Source organism: Lithobates pipiens, unplaced genomic scaffold (genome assembly GCF_037356315.1).
Source record: "Lithobates pipiens isolate NorthernLeopardFrog02 unplaced genomic scaffold, aLitPip1_a1.2 Scaffold_8, whole genome shotgun sequence".
NCBI lineage: Eukaryota > Metazoa > Chordata > Amphibia > Anura > Ranidae > Lithobates > Lithobates pipiens.
In genome coordinates, this window is record NW_027507903.1 from 578,949,208 (window position 1) to 578,972,507 (window position 23,300).

The window sequence follows — 23,300 nt, forward strand, 5'->3', positions numbered from 1 at the left end:
TCCTACTTATATATATATATATATATATATATATATATATATATATATATAAAACAATTTTTTGTTTTGTTTCTTTTTATGAATATTGGGATGTGGTGTTTTTGTTTTGACCACTTCCTGCATGCCAATTTAATCACCCTGGTGAACCAATAGAAGATGACTTAAGAACCTGATGGCAAAATGAAAAGGATTTTCCACTTTCCTCATGTCTTTGATCTTTGCATTTACATTGTTAGCAACTTGTGTAAGGACCTGAAGTCTTCCTGCTGTGTACTCAGTGAATCCATGTGAATGCTTGGAGGGACTGCCCCTATGTTTTCCTGGAAACTGGATATCACTTGGAGATGGAAAGAAATCAGTCCCTCTGCCGGCTCTAAGACTGTTTAGCTGCTACTTGGTGACTGGTGGTCATTACCCCATGCCGCCCGTCTCCCTGCCCTCTGTGACATCATCCATCACCCCTCTCAGACTGAAGACAAAGCCAGGAGAATGGCATGCTGCCTTTAGAAGACAGGAAAAACCCCAAGAGAGGCCAATGTTGACATTGTAGAGCTTACTCATACCACATCTGTAGAATATTTGTGCTATCTTAGTAACATTGCCTGCATCCCGGCACAAGGGATACCCAGTTTCAGGAGGGTTTACCGTCCAACATTCTGGGTCTTCCAACTCCATGAGAGGCTGAACATGGAGGGGTGGTGAGTTAGGGGGGATATCCTTGCAGCAACCAAAGTACTTACCACTGCAATCCACAGGTGGTCTGGAGCAAGATCAAAATAAAAGTACCCCTTAGTGGGGGAGGGGCTGTAAGAGGTGGTCCTGTGGGCGCCAGATGAGATGTTAACCCATTGTGTGCTAAAGTGAGGTTTGTGAGTTAATAATCTCCTTTTTCTTTTCACCTGAAAGTGACCGGTGCCCATCTGTCCACATTTCTCACTATTGTCTAACAAATCTACACCCTGAGGTGAAATGTCTCTGGGGTACCACCATGGCTCATGGAGGTAAGGGAGGTGCTACACCACAATCTAGCCCTGGGCATGACTCATAGAAAAGTAGACCACAACACAAATCTGCCAGCAAGATAAAAAACAGAGGCAGACTGGATCGAATCAAACGCCCGCTGGTTCCGACCCATGTGTCTGCCAAGAGAGCCAGCACATAAATCTCCCGTCCTGGCTGGAGCACACCTATCACAACATACACAATATTACAAATTATAACAATAGTTATTTTGTTTTTGATTTTTTAATTATTTATTGTTTCTCTTTATTCACCTTTTGATTTACATATAACAATAGTTTCAAAGAACAAATACCCACTCAGTGGCTGCTGTGCAAACATCATATGATACATAATCATTTATGTATTGGTACAGTTGAATATGTTATTGGTCTTTTTAAGATGTCTTTTCTGTATTATAATTATTCACTATTTGTATTTAGCACCATACCTTTCCACCCTCAGGAAGCAGAATCAAGTCTGCAAAACATGTGGACAATGTTATGGAAAGCCATCTTAAAGCGGAGTACTGGTGACCCCCTGACATGCCACATTTGGCATGTAATTATTTTTTTTATTATCTTTATTTTTAACAAAACATTTTTTTACAACTTTAGATACAACATACATTTACAAATCCACATTTTTTGTGGGGGGAGCGGGTACCCAGTTTTGACAGACACCTAGCTCCCACTTCCTCTTGCCCCGGAAGGAAGTTCTCCTCTCCCCCCTCCCTCCCTGCAATCTTCTGGGACACATCACAGGTAACAGAGGACTGGCCGGCCATTCACATCGTGCAGTGCGGTTCACGCATGCACAGTGCGCGCCTGGCTGTGTCGCCACAGCTGGGCACCCACAAGCAATTACAATGCCGGCGCCACGGAGAAGAGGTTGAGAGAAGCAAAGCTTCATGCGCCCGCATCGCTGGACCATGGGACAGGTGAGTGTCTGTTTATTAAAAGTCAGCAGCTATACTTTGTGTAGCTGCTGACTTTTAAATGGGTGGAACTCCACTTTAATACTTACAATGCCTTGAAAGAACTTGCATTAATATTGTATTTGTAACTGAATGTTATTTGACTTTCCATATGAGCAGTGGTAGCTATATGTCTGTATGGGTATGTTGCATTATTGTGGGGTCATTTGGTTTAATGTGTTATATATACTGATATCAAAAAAAACGATTGTATTTTAAACATTGTGGTCTCCCTGTGGTACAGAGGAAGTTTTTTGGTGTGTTCTCCTTAACAATGGCAGTGTGATTCCCGGTATGAAAGCGTGCCAAGACACTGCTTTGGCCTGAGCCTCATAATTGTATATCTGCTTTATGAGATATAAGGTACTTTTGCCTCTGACTGCTAGTATCTGGTTAAATGAGATTTTGGTAGAAATCTTGGACAGCAGGTGTGAGTGAATCACAACATTATGTGCACTACTATGTGCATGTCTTTTGTATAAATTTCAAGAGTGTATTTAGCCATTTTGCTGGTGCTACCCTTTAATTCAAGAAAAAAAAGGATTCTACGATGCTATTGACCTTCCTTCTTGTAGTAACACTAGTGGGGTCTGCAGCATACCTCTTTAAACTCTCTCTGTAGTCCTAGATGCAAATGGTCCAATGTGACCATTCACATTTAGGGAATATAGTTTTCCTGTAAGTAGCTGAGTCAAGTTTGCATGTCTGACTTCCCTCTGCCATTTATGGACAAGAATGTAAAGAGCACCAGAAATGGAGATTAGATGAATTATAGATTCACAAACTCTGCTTTATTTGGTAAAAAAAAGTCCCAATACATTTAAGGGGACACAGGTAAGCATCATCAGGATTGGAACAACTTTATGGGTCTTTCAATAACAGCATGTGTTTAGATCCTAAAGTCCATGGAAGTCCTATGTCCAGGAAAAGTCAAATTCTTCAAGTTGAACTCCAGTCAACCATAACATTTCAGTAGTCTGTGCCCTCTTGATAACAAGGGTTTAACCGCTTGGGATCCGTGCTATAGCTGAATGACGGCTACAGCGCGGACCTGCTTTGCCGGGACTACGTCTATTGACGTGAGGGGCGCGCGCTGCGCGCTCTTTGATCAGCGAGTCTATGAGACTCGCCTGATCACAGATCGGAGCAAGGGGTCGATCCCGACCCCTTACCACGTGATCAGCTGTCAGCCAATGACAGCCAATCATGTGATCACAACAGAGCCGGTAATCAGCTATTTTTCCTCCTCGCGCTGATAGTGTGAGGAGAAAAGAAAAAAGCCGATCACCGGCGGCCGTGAGAGGGACTTCAGTCCCGATAACGGCCAAGTCATCAGTGCCCACCTGCTCCCTGCCAGTGCAACCTAATTAAAGTAAAAGTGCCACCCATCAGTACCACCCCTTAGTGCCCATAGTGCCACCCATTAGTGCCACTCATCAGTGCCCATAGTGCCACCTATCAGTGCCCACAGTGTCACCTATCAGTGCCCACAATCTGCCTCAACAACAGTGCTGCACCTCATATGCCACATATCGGTGCCCATCAGTGTCATCTACCAGTGCCCATCAGTGCCGCCCATCAGTGCCCAGCAGTGCCACCTATCAGAGCCACCTATCAGTGCCACCTATCAGTGCTCATCAGTCCCATCTATCAGTGGTACCTATCCGTGCCCATCCGTGCCACCCATCCGTGCCATCTTATCTGTGCCCATCTTTGCCCATCAGTGCCGCCTTATCTGTACCCATCAGTGCTGCCTTATCTGTGCCTATCAGTACCACCTTATCTGTGCCTATCGGTGCCACCTTAACCGTGCCTATCAGTGCCCACCAGTGCAGCCTATCAATGCCCACCAGTGCAGCCTATCAGTGCCCACCAGTGCCGCCTCATCAGCGCAATTCAATGAAGGAGAAAAATGACCTGTTTGCAAAATTTTATAACAAACTATTAAACATGATTTTTTTTATTTTTTTTTATTTTGCATCTTTTTTTGTTTGTTTAGCAAAAAATAAAACTCCCAGCTGTAATTAAATACCACCAAAAGAAAGCTCTATTTGTGGGATAAAATGATAAAAATTTCATTTGGGTACGGTGTTGTGTGACCGCGCAATTGCCATTCAAAGTGCATCAGCGCTGAAAGCTGAAAATTGGTCTGGGTAGGAGGGGGGTTTAAGTGCCCAGTAAGCAAGTGGTTAACGTGTGATTATTCTACAGGGGTGTATAGCAGAGGAAAGCTAATCTGTTTCCTCACTCTCCCACCAGCAATGTGGGTGGGCCATCAACTGCCGGTCCTGCATTGCACATGATGATAGGAGAAGCTGCACATCCAGGGAAAAGGTTTGGCTTTGTGCAACACAAGTTGTACAGCAGGGAGAAAGCCTGCAGGAGCCAGGAATAAGTATTCCTCAGCTTTACACCTACCCTAGGCTAATCCTTCTGTTTGTTTTCAATAGAAGGCCACCAGGATTCCAAGTCCCTGCTATCACAGGAAGGAAGCTGTAATTGCACTACCTTTAATGGGAACTTTGATGTGCCTTTAGCTACATAGGCCCTTTTAATGCTTGTTTAGAATATGTAAATACTAGGGCTGTTACTGATTAAAATTTTCGTGTTCGAATGAATCGATTTTTTTTTAAATCGATTAATCGACTAATTTTGATTAATTGTAACGCACATACAGATCCAACTACTTTTAGCTGATCTCCTTGCATTGCAACTCTGCATTAGTCAGTGGTAAATGTGGTATACACTATATACAATCACCCGACACTAGTTAGTTTCCACAATCCATGACTTAACTTCACAGTTCACACAAATACCTTTTAAATTCAAACTGTAGCACTGACGTAAGTAATTTTTTTTTCTCCACAGTAGCGTGACAATCCCTCCACCTCCAGGCTAACTAATCACTCTCACCTTATGGCATGGACCCCTGTGCAAACAGGTGGTCATGCAAGCGGGAATCAAAAGAGTTAACACAGACCATAAACTTCTCTCACGTCTCCTTAGATCTCAGCAAGAACTCCAGATCATGGGTAGAAAGAAAAAAATCTAAGTGCTCACAGCTTAAGTATAAGATAAGGAGAAAGTGCAGAGAAGGGTAACCAAACTGATAAGAGGCATAGAGGAGCTCAGCTATGAGGAAAAATTTGAGGAACTAAATGTATTCACTCTTCATAAGAGGAGATTAAGGGGGATATGATCAACATGTACAAATATATCAGGAGTCCATATAGTGAACTTGGTGTTGAGTTATTCACTTTACAGTCAACAAAGGGGACAAGGGGGCACTCTTTATGGCTAGAGGAAAAGAGATTTCATCTCCAAATACTGAAAGGTTTCTTCACAGTAAGAGCTGTGAAAATGTGGAATAGACTCCTTGCAGAGGTGGTTCTGGCCAGCTCAGTAAATTGCTTTAAGAAAAGTCCTGGATTATTTCCTAAATATTCATAATATAACTGGGTATTAACATTTATAGGTAAAGCTGATCCGGGGAAAATCCGATTGCCTCTTGGGGGATAAGGAAGGAATTTTTTTACCCTGCTTTAGCAAACTGGATCATGCTCTGCTGGGGTTTTTCGCCTTCCTCTGGATTAACTGTAGGCATAGAATTGCATAGATTGGTTGGTATTTTTTTTTTTTTTGTGGTTGAACTGGATGGACTTGTGTCTTTATTCAACCTGACTAACTATGTAACAATGTAAGATTTAATTTTTGTGTTCAAACAAAAACTACTTACATAAAGATGATAAAAACACAGCATGTAAAGCCGACAATCGTTTTGGTTCCATAGGGCAGCAGCGGGTGACGTCATCCATAGCTCATTCCCCATATGCATTACGTTCAATCAGAACTTCAATGTCACCGGACTCCTCCCCCCTTCCCTTTGTTAGCAGATGGGAGCACTTGGGGAAGGGGGAGGAGTCCAGTGACGTTGATGTCCATGACGTCACCGGATCTCCGACGGAACTCACTGAAGACTCGGAAGCCGGCGGAGAGGTGAGTACCGATCAAAATAATTTTGATCGATCAAAAATATTAATCGATTAATCCAGGAATTAATCTTTAATTTTCACAGCCCTAGTAAATACATACTTTAATGTCCACAGTCAAGACAGAGATGTACTTTAAGATAAAATCAAATTGAACGGCTGTGTATGGACAAACAAATGTTGTTATAGGCCTGATGAAGAAGCTTTCTTCTTGATCAAATTGGTCTCCACCTAGCCTCCAGCCCAAGTAGAACATGCAAATCTTCTTGATTACCAAATTCAATCTTCAAACCTGCAGGTATCTGTTTTGGGAGGACTTATCTTTAAAAAGGATTTCTCCTTTCTCCCCTATTTTTGTCTTTGGTTGCTTAACAAATCCATGTTTTTTTATCCCAGAAGTCTAACCATACATTTCGTAATTGATCTCTCTCATAATGGTGAACCATGATAACACTACAAAAAGTGCGGGCATCATAATCAATCTTATGTCCATGAAACAGGTTTTTTGGTGACCTGGTAGGTGGAATGTTCAGTTTATACAAACATAATCCTATATAGGCATCTTCAGTGCTAATAATAGGGATTCCCTGAGCCACCTGATAGATCTTTTTTGCCATATCCGCTGAGAACACATAACCGGGACCAGAAGGGTAAGGTGGATAGGTGTCTCCTGGGTAAAGTTCTTCTGGTACATACCATTTGCTCTTTTTGTCTCTTATAGGCCCTGTATAAGAGACTAGAAATCCGGTCAAATAATTTTTACGTGCTGGAAGTTCCGGGTGTAAAAGATGATGGACAAGGTAGTTCACATTGAGAAACACATCACTGTCTAGCTTCATTACATAGCTGGCATTGGAGCAGAATGTTGTTACCCATTCCATCCCCATTAGAGTTTTTAGAGTTAAATTACTATAAATGTCCTGAAAATCTTGTTGTACAATGTCACCATAACTAGCGCTCTCCTCCTCTAGCAGCCTTTGTACAGCACTGGTCATTACAGGTGGTTGTCCAATCAGGAAAAGCCTTATGATATCAATGTCTTTGTAGTTGCTTAGATCTCCCCAGGTTTCACGTATTATGTTTCTAGATATCACATCGTGGCTCTCAGCAGTTACCAAGAGGACCAGGAAGGGATTCCGCCCCTGGCATTTCTCTGGCTGGTTAATCAGGAACTTATACGGGTAAGGGTATAGAAGAGCCATAGGATGGGCAATGGTGGAAGATGAAGAGTTCAAGATAATAATCCTGTGTGAGAAGGAAAGCAGAGCCCAGCTGTGGTAAAACCAGTGCACACTGTCCAAGATGCCATCTTGTCCTTGATAGAGAGCAAAGAAGCACAAAAATCCTACAACAATCACAACTAGTTTTGTAAGTCGGCAAGCACTTCGTTTCCTCAACATGATGGAATCTAGAAAACAAACAAAAAAAAGTACAATATTAAAAGCAATCAAAAAGGATAACTCATACGGACCTAGCTTTTAGTCATCACCTGATGAAATGCTTAAGTCTTACACAGCATATTTTCACTTATTCAGCAGTTCTGTTCACCAAACTGACTATAGGGCAACATGAAATGTGGGACCATTAAACACTACAGGGGACCAAAGTACCTAGAATTCTTCTTTTTAGTGTTTGCCTGGAGTCTAGCTTAAAAACAAATAGGTTTTACAGTTTTACACCTATTTTAAGAACCAAGGCCAATAGTTTTGTTTTTTCATAAAATTCATCCATCTATCTATCTTTAGAAGAAACTAGCAAAAATGTGTTCAGACTACAGAAGGGCATGTCACTGCATTGGCGGATAGAAGTCTGCATGGGTACAGTGATAGCAAGTGCTAAGGCATGCGTCGGTGAAGTGGCAGCAAGTACAGAGGTGGGCATTGGTGCAAGGGTGAGTTAAAGAGGAACTGATGTTCTGGTGTAAGAAACAGTGAGCAGGCAGGCTTTTATTGCAGATGAGACATGCACAGTCTTTTTTGCAATAAAATTCCTCTACATGGCTGTTTGCTGTCTTCTCTAATGCAGTAAATCGAGCTGCGCAGCTCAGCTCAGCTTACAAGGCCTGGCTGGTTTCTGAGCCGCTCCTGTGCTAGCTCAAGAGTGATGTCATCCCCTGCTGGCCACCAAAGGGGCTTGCAGAGCAACACTCAGAAGAAGATGCCGGCGAGGGACTGTTGGACAGGAAAGTATTCACTTTTTAGTTCCACTTCAAGCGGGGGCGCGGGGGCATGTGGGCGAGGTGGTGAAAGCAGGGGAGAGGAAGGAGAGAAGGCACAGTGGCAATACAGGAGGTTGGTAGGGAGGTTTCAGGCATGGTGGTAAGGGAAATGAAAGCATAGTGCTGATGGGGGAGGAGGGGGGTGCAGGCATGGTGGTGAATGATGCTGTGGAACTGTCAGCTGCAACTCCACATGCAGTCCTCATGGACAACATTAGAGGTTGGGTGAGGTGTTGATGGTGAGCTGCCAGGCCTGAAATGACAGTACCTGTGTAAGCCACAGCAAAAGCCAGGGGGTGGGGAGGTGGTGTATCTGACGGGCCAGAAATTTTAGGGTCACATCCCATTGAAACATAGACTAACCTGCTGCAGATACAGCAAAAATGTAGTGTTTTCACACTGCTCGGAATTTTTTATTGTCACATTTTATTAAAACACCTCAATTAAAATAACAAACAAGTGTTAAAGGAAGTGATCATAACAGTTTGGGTATAATAGTCTCATAATCTGACACGTTTTTGAGACTTTTCTTCAAGAAAACAGAGAAGGTACAGAAGCTGAAACAAATAGGCAAAAACATCACAATTAATGCTTGGCGATAATAAAAAAAGATCAGCTTTAAGCAGTGTGTTGTACACTTACAAGCCAAGGGATCACTGATTAAAGCACATTGCACTAAGGGAATGCCCACCCACTACCATGCAGCAGGTCCGGGGACATCTTGCGTGACAGGATCACAAGCGCCACTCTTGGACAAAATAAAATAAAAAATAAGCACAAAAACAAAAAGGAGAGCAAAAAAGATCCAAATTCAAAATTCAACATTGCATCTACATACGTACATTTCAGAAGAAAACATACATGAAATATTATTTACACACACACACACACATACATACATAGTATATACAGTTGGGAAAGAATTGATTCACCCCCCTGCAGATTTTGTAGGTTTGCCCACTTACAAAGAAATGAAGGGTCTGTCATTTTTATCATAGGTGTATTTTTTTCCAATAGAATTTATTGTAGAATATATATTATAAAGATATAGTGAGAGCGACAGGTGGAGATCCATGTCACTAGATATACAATTTTTCTTTTTACAGAAAAATCTAACAAAAGTATTGTTTATAAAAGTTCAAACAGAAACATTAACAATAGCAAGACCTCACCAGTAGGGTGTAACAAAGCACTCTTTAGGCCGCGTACACACGCGGGGACTGTTCGCTGAAACTTTGTTCGTCAAACAGTTGCCGCAACAGTCCGCTCAAAATTTGCATGAGCGGACTTGCCCACACACGAGCGGACTGTTTCAGCGAACTGTTTGCCAAACAGTTCGCTCAACTTTTGAAATGAACGGACTCGCCCACGTAAGGCGGAGGCAAGTCCGCCCATTTCGAGCGCGTGTACAGGTAGGCGGGGCCCGCGAAGGAGACGTCGCGGGCACCGCCGCCTGGAATGGACTTAAAGGGGAACCCCAACGCCGAAAAAAATCGGCGTGGGGGTTCCCCCAAAGTCCACAACAGACCCTTGTCCGAGCACGCTACCCGGCCGGCCAGGAAAGGGGGGGCGAGCGAGCACGCCCCCCCTCCTGAGCCGTACCAGGCCGCGTGCCCTCAACATGGGGGGTGCCTTGGGGAAGGGGGGGGCGCGCGGCCCCCCCACCCCAAAGCACCTTGTCCCCATGTTGATGAGGACAAGGGCCTCTTCCCGACAACCCTGGCCGTTGGTTGTCGGGGTCTGCGGGCGGGGGGCTTATCGGAATCCGGGAGCCCCCTTTAAGAAGGGGGCCCCCGGATACCGGCCCCCCACCCTATGTGAATGAGTATGGGGTACAATGTACCCCTACCCATTCACCTGTAAAATAAAAGTACCCCAAAAAAAAACACAACACACGAGAAAAAATATTTTATTGCACAGCTCCGGGGGTCTTCCGTCTTCGGGGGTCTTCTCGCCGGACTCCTCCGCTATCTTCGTGTAGCTCTTTTGCTAGCGGAGGAGTCCGGCTTTCTTCCTCCCCGCCGCCGGCCTCTTCTCCCGACTTCGGGGGTCTTGTCCCCCTCTTCGGTTCTTCTGCCGGGCCACCACGCCTTCTTGTAGCTCTTTTGCAGGCGGTGGCCCGGTCTTCTGTCGCCGCCGCCTTCCGTTCTTCTGTCGCCGCTGTCGCCGTCGCCGCCTTCCGTTCTTCTTCTTCTTCTTGTTCTTCTTCTTCTTCTCCAGGAGATGTTGACACGACGCTCTCTCCGGCCGGAATGCCAGAGCCGCCCTGCGCTGCCACTTATATAGTGCCAATGGGGCGGTGTCACATGGTATATGTCACATGGGTTGGTCACATGGGTTGATGTCACATGGGGACTATGACATCGTAAGGGGGCGGGGTCACCATGTGACATCAACCCATGTGACCAACCCATGTGACATATACCATGTGACACCGCCCCATTGGCACTATATAAGTGGCAGCGCAGGGCGGCTCTGGCATTCCGGCCGGAGAGAGCGTCGTGTCAACATCTCCTGGAGAAGAAGAAGAACAACAAGAAGAAGAAGAACGGAAGGCGGCGACGGCGACAGCGGCGACAGAAGACCGGGCCACCGCCTGCAAAAGAGCTATAAGAAGGCGCGGTGGCCCGGCAGAAGAACGGAAGGCGGCGGCGACAGAAGACCGGGCCACCGCCTGCAAAAGAGCTACAAGAAGGCGCGGTGGCCCGGCAGAAGAACCGAAGAGGGGGACAAGACCCCCGAAGTCGGGAGAAGAGGCCGGCGGCGGGGAGGAAGAAAGCCGGACTCCTCCGCTAGCAAAAGAGCTACACGAAGATAGCGGAGGAGTCCGGCGAGAAGACCCCCGAAGACGGAAGACCCCCGGAGCTGTGCAATAAAATATTTTTTCTCGTGTGTTGTGTTTTTTTTTTGGGTACTTTTATTTTACAGGTGAATGGGTAGGGGTACATTGTACCCCATACTCATTCACATAGGGTGGGGGGCCGGTATCCGGGGGCCCCCTTCTTAAAGGGGGCTCCCGGATTCCGATAAGCCCCCCGCCCGCAGACCCCAACAACCAACGGCCAGGGTTGTCGGGAAGAGGCCCTTGTCCTCATCAACATGGGGACAAGGTGCTTTGGGGTGGGGGGGCCGCGCGGCCCCCCCTTCCCCAAGGCACCCCCCATGTTGAGGGCACGCGGCCTGGTACGGCTCAGGAGGGGGGGCGCGCTCGCTCGCCCCCCTTTCCTGGCCGGCCGGGTAGCGTGCTCGGACAAGGGTCTGTTGTGGACTTTGGGGGGACCCCCACGCCGATTTTTTTCGGCGTTGGGGTTCCCCTTTAAGTCCATTCCAGGCGGCGGAGCCCGCGCTCGAAATGAGCAGACTTTCCTCCGAGCGGGAACAGTTTGCTCATTTCGAAAGTAGCCTACACACGGGCGGACTGTTCGCTCAAACAAAGTTTCAGCGGACAGTTTTTCGGAATTTCCGAAAGACTTTGTCCGTCAAACTGTCCGCTGAAACTGTCCGCTGAAAGCCCACACACGGGCGGACTGTCCGCTGAAACACTGTTCAGCGGACAAAGTTGGGCGAACAGTCCGCCCGTGTGTACGCGGCCTCAGAGAGTGAGTAAATGTGTACGTCTTTAAGGAAAGTAAGCAAATAAGTAAGCATGTAGGTCATGAACTATAACGCTATATATTAGTGTCAGCAGATGAGTGTACATTTATTGTACCCTGGTCTCCCGAGGTCGGGGGTGGGGGGTACAATGAAAGAAAAGCAGAGCTAAAGAAACAAAAAAAAAATACTTACAATACTTAGTACATTAAACATAACAACCGTGAACAAAGTATGCCTGGGTGGATCCTCTAAGCTGGATTACTTAGCTAAAAGGGAGGGGGGGGGGGGGTGGTATTTCTGCAACTGCTTCCTTTAGGTACTTCGTATGGAGAAATGGTACCAAACACTAATAATAGGTAGTCCAATATTTAGCGATCATTGTGCCAATGAAGGAGTGATTTTGAATGGTTAGATCCCTGCAAAGAAAAGGGGGGGGGGGGACTAGTAGATCTCAGAGGTGTTATCCTTGTCATAGTGTGTGAGGACATCCTCATAGTAGACGAAAAGGCTACAGAAGTTCTTTAACCACTTCAGCTCCGGACCAATAAACACCTTAAGGACCAGAGGTCTTTTTCCAATTTCGCACTGCGCTGCTTTAACTGGTAATTGCGCGGTCATGCAATATTGCACCCAAACGAAATTTGCGTCCTTTTCTTCCCACAAATAGAGCTTTCTTTTGATGGTATTTGATTGCCTCTGCGTTTTTTTTTTTTGCGATATAAATGGAAAAAGAGCGAAAATTTTGAAAAAAAAAAATATTTTCTTCTTTTTGTTATAAGAAAAATCGAATAAACTACATTTTAGTCATACATTGAGGGCAAAATTTATTCAGCCAGATGTCTTTAGTAAAAAAAATGTCAATAAGCGTATATTTTTTGGTTTGCGCAAAAGTTATAGCGTCTACAAACTAGAGAACATTTTCTGGAATTTACACAGCTTTTAATTTATGACTGCCTATCTCATTTCTTGAGGTGCTAAAATGGCAGGGCAGTACAAACCCCCCCAAATGACCCCATTTTGGAAAGTAGACACCCCAAGGAAATTGCTGATGGGTATGTTGAGCCCATTGAATATTTATTTTTTTTTGTCCTAAGGGATTGAATAATGACAAAAAAAAAAAAAATTTTTTTACAAAAAGTTGTCACTAAATGATATATTGCTCACACATGCCATGGTTATATGTGGAATTGCACCCCAAAATATATTCCGCTACTTCTCCCGAGTATGGGGATACCACATGTGTGGGACTTTTTGGGAGTCTAGTCGCGCACGGCACCCCGAAAACCAATCACCACCTTCAGGATTTCTAAGGGTGCAAATTTTTGATTTAACTCCTCACTACCTATCACAGTTTCGAAGGCCATAAAATTCCAAAATAGCACAAAACCCCCCAAAATGACCCCATTTTGGAAAGAAGACACCCCAAGCTATTTACTGAGAGGCATGTTGAGTCCATGGAATATTTTATATTTTGCCACAAGTTGCGGGAATATTACAAACTTTTTTTTTTTTGCACAAAGTTTTCACTAAATGATATATTGCTCACACATGCTATGGGCATATGTGAAATGACACCCCAAAATACATTCTGCTGCTTCTCCTGAGTACGGGGATACCACATGTGTGGGACTTTTTGGGAGCCTAGCCACGTACGGGACCCCGAAATCCAAGCACCGCCTTCAGGATTTCTAAGGGCATACATTTTTTATTTTACTCCTCACTACCTATCACTACCTATCACAGTTTTGAAGGCCATAAAATGCCAAGATGGCACAAAACCCCCCCAAATGACCCCATTTTGGAAAGTAGACACCCCAAACTATTTGCTGAGGGCCATGTTGAGACCATTGAATATTTTTTTTTTGTCCCAAGGGATTGAATAATGACAAAAAATAAAAAAATTTTTTTTTTTTTTACAAAAAGTTGTCACTAAATGATATATTGCTCATACATGCCATGGTTATATGTGGAATTGCACCCCAAAATATATTCCGCTACTTCTCCCGAGTATGGGGATACCACATGTGTGGGACTTTTTGGGAGTCTAGTCACGCACGGCACCCCGAAAACCAATCACCACCTTCAGGATTTCTAAGGGTGCAAATTTTTGATTTAACTCCTCACTACCTATCACAGTTTCGAAGGCCATAAAATGTCAAAATAGCACAAAACCCCCCAAAATGACCCCATTTTGGAAAGTAGACACCCCAAGCTATTTACTGAGAGGCATGTTGAGTCCATGGAATATTTTATATTTTGCCAAAAGTTGCGGGAATATTACAAACTTTTTTTTTTTGCACAAAGTTGTCACTAAATGATATATTGCTCACACATGCTATGGGCAGAAGTCAAATTACACCCCAAAATAAATTCTGCTGCTTCTCCCGAGTACGGGGATACCACATGTGGGGGACTTTTTGGGAGCCTAGCCACGTACGGGACCCCGAAAACCAAGCACTGCCTTCCGGATTTAAATATAAAATGCTACCAAAAAAATTTTAGCGATCGCAGGGATCAGGCCTGACTCTGCGATCGCTGCAGTTATGTGTTTATTGTTTTGTAAGTGACAGTGATCGATCGATACTGCACTTGGGTGGGCTGGGCAGAGGGGCAAAACGCAGGTGCTAGCAGGTATCTGGGCTGATCCCGCTAACAATGCGTTTTTTTGGAACCCTGAACTGCTGGAGACGCTAGTATAGATCTGATCAGATCAGATATTGATCTGTTCAGATTCTATACCACTACGGGAGGTGTATGCTTTGCGCGTGGGTGTTAGCGGTACTGGCACTAACCTAGCGCTGCCTGGGGCGACACAGACCCTGACCCTAAAACCTAATTGATATCACCCGCCGGGTGATCAGGGGGTTAAACCTTTATTGGGTAATAAATGGTGGGTGCCCTGATGCTATAAAAAGCAAACTAACTAACCAGAGTCACCCGTAACACTTATACGGTGATCAGTGGTGAAAGGGTTAACTAGGGGCAATCAGGGGGTTCAAATTTTTATTAGGTAGTATATGGGGGTCCCTGGCGCTATATAAAAACCTGACGGGGAACCTAAATAACTAACTGGCTAACCAGCGTCACCAGTGACACTTATACTGTGATCGCTGGTGAAAGGGTTAACTAGGGGCAATCAGGATGTTAAAACCATTATTGGGTAGTATATCGGGGTACCTAGCGATATAAAAACCTGGCGGTGAACCTAAAAAAATAACTAGCTACCTAGCGACAGTAGCAACACTGATGCAGCGATCAGAAAAACGATCGCTTAGTGACACTGGCAAAAGGGGGTGAAAGGGTTAACTAGGGGCAATCAGGATGTTAAAACCATTATTGGGTAGTATATCGGGGTACCTAGCGCTATAAAAACCTGGCGGTGAACCTGAAAAAATAACTAGCTACCTAGCGACAGTAGCGACACTGATGCAGCGATCAGAAAAATGATCGCTTAGTGACACTGGCAAAAGGGGGTGAAAGGGTTAACTAGGGGCAATCAGGATGTTAAAACCATTATTGGGTAGTATATCGGGGTACCTAGCGCTATAAAAACCTGGCGGTGAACCTAAAAAAATAACTAGCTACCTAGCGACAGTAGCGACACTGATGCAGCGATCAGAAAAATGATCGCTTAGTGATACTGGCAAAAGGGGGTGAAAGGGTTAACTAGGGGCAATCAGGATGTTAAAACCATTATTGGGTAGTATATCGGGGTACCTAGCGATATAAAAACCTGGTGGTGAACCTAAAAAAATAACTAGCTACCTAGCGACAGTAGCGAAACTAATGCAGTGATCAGAAAAATGATCGCTTAGTGACAGTGGCAAAAGGGGGTGAAAGGGTTAACTAGGGGCAATCAGGATGTTAAAACCATTATTGGGTAGTATATCGGGGTACCTAGCGCTATAAAAACCTGGCGGTGAACCTAAAAAATATTTGTGTACCTGTGTGTACCTACATGTCAGTGTAGTGTTGGTGCACACTTACTATTAGTCTTCTCCTCATAGTCCGGTCAAAAAGACCGCCCCGAGGAGAATGACATCACTTCCTCCTTCCTGTGTAAACAATACACAGTGGGAGGAAGTTCGTCATTGGCCAGGAGCGATCCAGAGGGGGTGGCCGAAAACCAACGGCCATCCCCTCATCACGGATCGCTGCTGGAGGGAAACGGACCGCCGTACCCAGCGGGAGGGGGTCCGATCGGACCCCCCACCCGCTGGAAGGCAGGCACGTAGATCTACGTGATTGTGCCTGCCTGTGCCATTCTGATGACGTATAATGGCAATACGGCGGTCCTTAAGTGGTTAATGTGTCTGGGGATGTTTTTAAGTTTATGAAAACCTGCCTATTATAGGTGTATTTTAAATGATACAGAATATTAACCAAAAATACAGAATAAACACATGATACACATTTTATAAATTGAGTTTCCGTTCAGTGAGTGAGAAAATTGAGTACTGTCCGTGATACTTTTTTTATTTGCACTAACATACAATTTTTAAGGACAAGCTTTCGGGGTATGTCCCCTTCTTCAAGGTCCAAGCAGTACTCATTTTTAGGGTCAGTACTGCTTGGACCTTGAAGAAGGGGACATACCCCGAAAGCTTGTCCTGAATAATTGTATGTTAGTGCAAATAAAAAAAGTATCACGGACAGTACTCAATTTTCTCTGTCACAATTGCACTAATACGACTACAATCACATTAAGTAGTTCAGTGAGTAAAATAAGTATTTGATCCCCAAGCAAAAAAAATTACATAGGACATGGTGGAGAAATCCTTGTTGGCAAGCACAGAGATAAGACATGTCTTGTAGTTGGTTAACAGGTTTGCACGCATCACAGGATGGATTTCTTGGCTGTCACTTGGCAACTCGAAGTTTCAGCTCCCTATGTAAATCTTCTATAGGATTAAGGTCTGGAGACTGGCTAAGCCACTCCATGACCTTATTGTGCTTCTTGTTGAGCCACTCTTTTGTTGTCTTGATGGTATGGATGGATGGTATGTTATGGGACGTTGTCATGCTGGAATACCCATCCATGACCCATCTTCAGTGTTTTGGCTGAGAGGAGAAAGTTCTCATCCAAGATTTTACAACACATGGCTCTGTCCATTGGCCCCTCAATGCGGCAAGGCAACTTTTAGCAGAGAAACATCCCCTAAGCATAATGTTTCCAGCTCTGTGCTTGACTGTAGGGATGATGTTCTTAGGGTCATTTTTCTTCCTCTAAACATGGCGAGTTGACTTAATGCCAAAGAGATCAAGTTTGGTTTCATCTGACCACAGCACTTTCTTTAGAACCTTTCACTAAATCATTTAGATGTTCATTGGCAAACTTCAGACAGGCCTGTACATGTACCTTCTTGAGGAGGGTACTTTGCGGTTGCTGCAGGATTTCAATACATGGCGGCATATTATGTTACCAATGGTTTCTTTGGTGACTGTGATCCCAACTGCCCTGAGATCATTCACAAGCTCCTCCCCTGTAGTTCTGGGATAACTCAAAAGATAAAAGCAGTGTTCATGATGTCAAATAAACACTATAACCAGTTCAGCTCTTTGGATGTGTGTCCAAAGAGTGAACCCTTAAAGTGGTTGTAAACCCTTACAGACCACTTTTTACTACAGGTAAGCCTATAATAAGTCTTACCTGTAGCTACCGCGGATATCTCCTAAATCCGCACGGTTTAGGAAATATCCCATGTATCAGCATATGCCAATGTCATCGGCACATGCGCACTGAAGCAATAGCACATTTGTCTCATCTGATATGGTAGCATCTGATGGACATCACGCGTCCCGCAGTCCTGGTATTAGACCAGTGGGATGTCCATCATGGGGGCTGCAGGCTCCAGAAGGTGGGACTTGCTATGTCACTTGGCCACGCTCGGAGTCAGATTGGTCCCCACTCGGGGTCAGGGCTGATAACATAATTGTGAATGCCCGAGACCCAGGGCTTTTTGGGGGCCCACTTGGGGCTCCAGCCGACCTCCCGATGCACACTAGAACAACGGACGCGCCGATCCCAGTGTCCGCCATTCACATCGGCCGCTGTGAACCTAGGAGACACTGTGGTTGCCGTGGGTGAATGCAAGCCCTGGCTGTCCCGGGTCAATATGGACCTGGGAGAGTGGGCTGCAACCCTAACGGCTTGGGCGGCCACACAACTCAACTAATGCCCCCAGTGGCCATAGGAGGAACTGTGGTCAGAAATCCTGGTCACAAACAAGGGAAACACACACACACATATATATATATATATATATACACATACAGGCATACCCCACAGGCTCACTTCTGCATAGAAACCAATGAGCTTCTAACCCTAGCTTGTTTAATTAATCTTTTGTAATAAAACCTGGAAGCTCATTGGTTTCTATGCAGAAGTGAGCCAGATTTTGCACTTTCTAGCTTTAGTAAATAAACCCCAATTTGTACTTAAAAGTGGGTATGCCTGTATACACACACCACATAGTGTAACACTGTGCCAGAAAACGATTCTTAGGCCGCGTACACACGGGCGGACTGTCTGGCCAACTAAGTCCGTCAGACAATCCGACAGACAGTCCGTCCTACTTTTGAATGAACGGACTTGACCACACACGATGAACAGACAGTCCGCTGAAAGCTTGCGCGATGACGTGTACAGCACGTACGACGGGACTAGAAATACGACGTCCAATACACTGCAATGCAACCTTCGGCCATGTAAATCCTTTCTGAGCATGCGCCATACTTAGTCCGTCCAACTTGCCTACTCACGAGCGGACTGTCCGCTGAAACCAAAGTTGGACGGACAATATTACGGAAATTCCGAAAGACTTAGTCCGCCAGACTGTCCGCTGAAAAAGTCCGCTGAAGCCCACACACGAGCGGACTGTCCGCTGAAACACGTTTCAGCGGACTAAGTTGGACAGACAGTCCGCCCGTGTGTACGCGGCCTTAGTGATTCTTAGCAGGTAAAAATGGTTCAAATCTAGCAGTACAATACAGGCTGTAAAAATGCTATACTGACACATACTTATTAATTTAACATTGACTTTAAAAGGCATTTCATGTTTGGATCTATTTAGGGATTTTTAGGCAGGAAAAATTTCATGTATGTTTGAAAGCTGTCAGAGCTAGCAGTATGTATACAAATCCGTGGTCTCTGTAATTTAATGTATTGTCAGCTCAGGTGACATATATCATATGATGTTAGTGCTTAGCCAGGGGTCAATGCATCACACAAGTCCCTCAAAGGAAGGGCCGGTATGATAGCACGTCATTGAACCCCGGTGGCTTTGTCACTTCAAGACACTCAATCCAGAATATTTCCTTCTGGAGAATGCGTTTGTCCCAGTTGCCGCTACGTGGGTCCTCAGGTATCACTTCCAAAACAATGAAGTTGACAAGGGTGGTTTCAAATTTATGGTACAAGACCAAGTGGTGCGTGCACCAGTGGCCTGGCTGAGTGATGTGAGACGCCAGTCTGAACAAGCTAAGTCAGGGTGTACACATAACGAGGATAGGACATCATTCCCCAGGTGCTCTGAGGGAAGGAGGTGTCCACCACACCCCGTGGAACAGTAAAGGCAGCCCCATACTTGGGACCCGGAACCACCGCAATTCCAGGTACTTTACCATGCACCACACTCTGGTATCAGCTAAGTAGTTACTTTGGCATCAGTGTGTGTATATATATATCTGCCCTGTCCTCACAGCATCCCTGTCTCCTCTGCCCTTTTGGAAGTGGAAGTGGATATAAAAGCTTGTTGGTGGTAGGATGTGTGCACACGTTCTGTGTATGGGCACACACTTCTATGACCGAATCCCTCTATCCTGGATCGGTGAACTAAGGTATTTTTGGGTTTGTCAGTTTTCTTTCTTTCTCAGCCCAAGTTACTTGGTAAGTGTGTCATCACATTAAAGACAGTTAAAGTTAAAGATCCTGGGAGGGCCAACTCTATGTTTTTTTTCTATAGATTGGCAAAGTACCTGTTTTAAGGCGATGTGAACAGTAGTGGCTACATATCAATTGATATGCGAGTATGGGACACAGCATTATAGCTTATTCAAATTCTAATTTGAATTGAAGTAATTGTTAATACTTATTCAAATACTTGTTATATTCAGTTATCTTGTACATCCTCACATCCTGACACGGGCCTATTCTGTGGCTGTTGCCCAGCACCAGTTTCCCCAGTTGTCCCTTCTTTTCGGAAGGGGTCGCTTTGCGGTCACGAACTTCCTGGCATAGGTGAGCGCTGAAACCCTTTGTTTAAGCACCATACTATTGGTGAATTCATATAGTTTTGTATACAAAAGCACACTTATAACTTGGTACAACAATTGTGTAGTGTATTCTAATTAAATTATGTATTTCTAACTAGAATTATTGAAGCTCCTGAAGAAGCAAGAGTTCAGGTCGCGAAACATGCTGAGCAAGCAATTCTTTTTGATCTATGAGGACGAGGACTGTGGGAACAACCAACAGGGATACATACATCTCAGTGTGGGCATTTTCTCAATATTGCTCCACGGGAAGTATATGATTGAAGTATATCCTCTAGGACAAACCACTGTGTCCCATACCCTTTTATAAACAAGGTGTTGTATGAATTTTATATGAACTATTAAATCCATTATTCCCAAATTTCAGCATTCATAGATTATGTAGGATGTGGCACATTTATACTAAAGGTGTTTGATTGCCACCTGAGGGCAATGCAATCAATTAAATTGCATATATATATGTATATTTGTAAGACCTTGTTTCTCTAAATAATTTGGGATATATATATATATATATATATATATATATATAGAGAGAGAGAGAGAGAGAGAGAGAGAGAGAGAGAGAGAGAGAGAGAGAGAGAGAGAGAGAGAGGAGAGAGAGAGAGAGAGAGATAGATAGATACATAGATAGATAGAGCCATATTTGCTTATTACATACAATAATCAGCCATAACATTATGACCACTGACAGGTAAAGGGAATATCTCGTTACAATGGCATCTGAAAATTGGTGGGATATATTAGGCAGCAAATGAACATGTTTTCCATTAAGTTGATGGGGTGAAAGCATAAAAAAAAAAAAAAAAAAAAAAAGGTCAACGCAGTTAGTTGTGTATGGGGCTGTGAAGCCCACGGTGACCCATGTCCACAGCCAAAAACTTCTACAATGGTCACATGAGCATCAGAACTGGACTACGGAGCAACAGAAGCAGGTGTCCTGGTCTGATGTATCACGTTTTCTTTTCCATCATATCGATTACCTGGGGAAGAGATGGCACCAGGATGCAGTATAGGAAGGCAAGTTTGATGCTTTGGACAATGTTCTGCTGGGAAACCTTGGGTCCTGCCATTCCTGTGGATGTTACTTTTGTGTCCATGCCTTAATGGGTCTGGGCTAGTTAGCAAAAGGGAGCCATACTCAATATTAGGTAGGTGGTCATAATGGTATGGCTGATCGATGTATGTAGGCTCAGTTTCTGCAGTGCTACACAACAATTGTACTTTACTGCCATCTCTCATAGTGTAAGTCTATGCAGTCTCGGTTGACTCATTTACAGTATAACAAAGCACAACCTGTGTGGCTCAATTCCTCAATAAAGTAACTGATTGCACAGAGCCCTGAGAGCTCCCTTTAGTGGCTAATCTACAAATCTTCATATCTAATTCAATAAAAAAAGTTTGTAAAAATGTAAACGCCACAAACGACTTACTGTTCTGGGTTCATTACAATTACAGTGCCTTGCAAAAGTATTCACCCCATTGGCTTTTTACCTATTTTGTTACATTACAGACTTTACTTACATTTTTTTAATCTGAATTATATGTGATGGATCAGAACACAATAGTCTAAGTTGGTGATGTAAAATTAGAAAAATTATATACATAAAACATTTTTTCAGAAATAAAAAACTGATAATTGACATGTACGTATGTATTCACCCACTTTGTTACGAAGCTCATAAAAAGCTCTGGTGCAACCAATTACCTTCAGAAGTCACATAATTTGTGAAATGATGTCCGCCTGCGTGCAATCTAAGTGTCACATGATCTGTCATTATATATACACATCTTTTTGAAAGGCCCCAGAGGCTGCAACACCTAAGCAAGAGGCACCACTAACCAAACACTGCCATGAAGACCAAGGAACTCTCCAAACAAGTAAGGGACAATGTTGTTGAGAAGTAAAAGTCAGCGTTTGGTTTAAAAAAAATATCAAAATCTTTTATGATCCCTAGGAGCACCATCAAATCTATCATAACCATATGGAAAGAACATGGCACAACAGCAAACCTACCAAGAGACGGCCATGCACCAAAACTCCCGAACCAGGCAGCACAGAGACCTAATTGTTCCACAGCAGACACTGGAGTATCTGTACATAGGACGTCAATAAGCCGCACGCTCCATAGAGTTGGGCTTTATGGCAGAGTCGCCAGAAGAAAGCCATTACTTTCAGCAAAAAACAAAATGGCACGTTTTGAGTTTGCAAAAAGGCACGAGGGAGACTCCCAAAATGTATGGAGGAAGGTGCTCTGGTCTGATGAGACTAAAATTAAACTTTTTGGCCATCAAAGAAAACGCTATGTCTGGCGCAAACCCAACACATCACATCACCCAAAGAACACCATCCTCACAGTGAAACATGGTGGTGGCAGCATCATGCTGTGGGGATGTTTTTCAGCAGTCAGGACTGGGAAACTGGTCAGAGTTGAGGGAAAGATGGATGGTGCTAAATACAGGGATATTCTTGAGCAAAACCTGTACCACTCTGTGTGTGATTTGAGGCTAGGACAGAGGTTCACCTTAAAGCAGGACAATGACCCCAAACACACTTCTAAAGCAACACTTGAGTGGTCAAAGGAGAAACACGTAAATGTGTTGGCATGGCCTAGTCAAAACCCAGACCCCAATCCAATAGAAACTCTGTGGTCAGACTTAAAGATTGCTGTTCACAAGCGCAAACCATCCAACTTGAAGTTTTGCAAGGAAGAATGTGCAAAAATCCCAGTGGTAAGATGTGACAAGCTCATAGAGACGTATCCAAAACGACTTGGAGCTGTGATAGCTGCAAAAGGTGGCTCTACAAAGTATTGACTTAGGGGGGTGAATAGTTATGCACATTGACTTTTTTTCTGTTATTTTGTCCTATTTGTTGTTTGCTTCACAATAAAAAAAAAAATCTTTAAAGTTGTGGGCATGTTCTGTAAATTAAATGATGCAAATCCTCAAACAATCCATGTTAATTCCAGGTTGTGAGGCAAAAAAACACGAGAAATGGCCAAGGGGGGTGAATACTTTTGCGAGGGACTGCAAATGTACAGTCAGGTCGGGTAGCACTCTGAGCCATTCAGAGCTCTATTACTTTATACTGTCCAATCAGTCAACATGTTTGAGGACAGAACAGAGTGATGACTTTAGCAGTGTGCTGCATTTCGTTCGTTGTCCAATCTCAGGCTGGGGCAGGTTAGTGACTGAACTGTATTGCAAATGCAGTAGAATCAGGTCACCAACTATCATATGCTAGACA

The 23,300-nt window shown here is 44.2% G+C and overlaps 1 protein-coding gene across 3 annotated transcripts in view; it reads right to left on the bottom strand.

The window, feature by feature from the left end:
- Positions 1-2,744: 2,744 nt before the first annotated feature.
- The window catches only part of LOC143961091 (beta-1,3-galactosyltransferase 1-like), a 169,329-nt gene continuing 148,773 nt past the window's right edge, over positions 2,745-23,300 (bottom strand). For all 3 annotated transcript variants that reach the window (XM_077470254.1, XM_077470255.1, XM_077470256.1), the window contains one exon: positions 2,745-7,372. In XM_077470254.1, the coding sequence (XP_077326380.1) occupies positions 6,333-7,372 (1,040 nt within the window). In that variant the 3' untranslated portion in view covers positions 2,745-6,332. The remainder of the gene's footprint in view (positions 7,373-23,300) is intronic.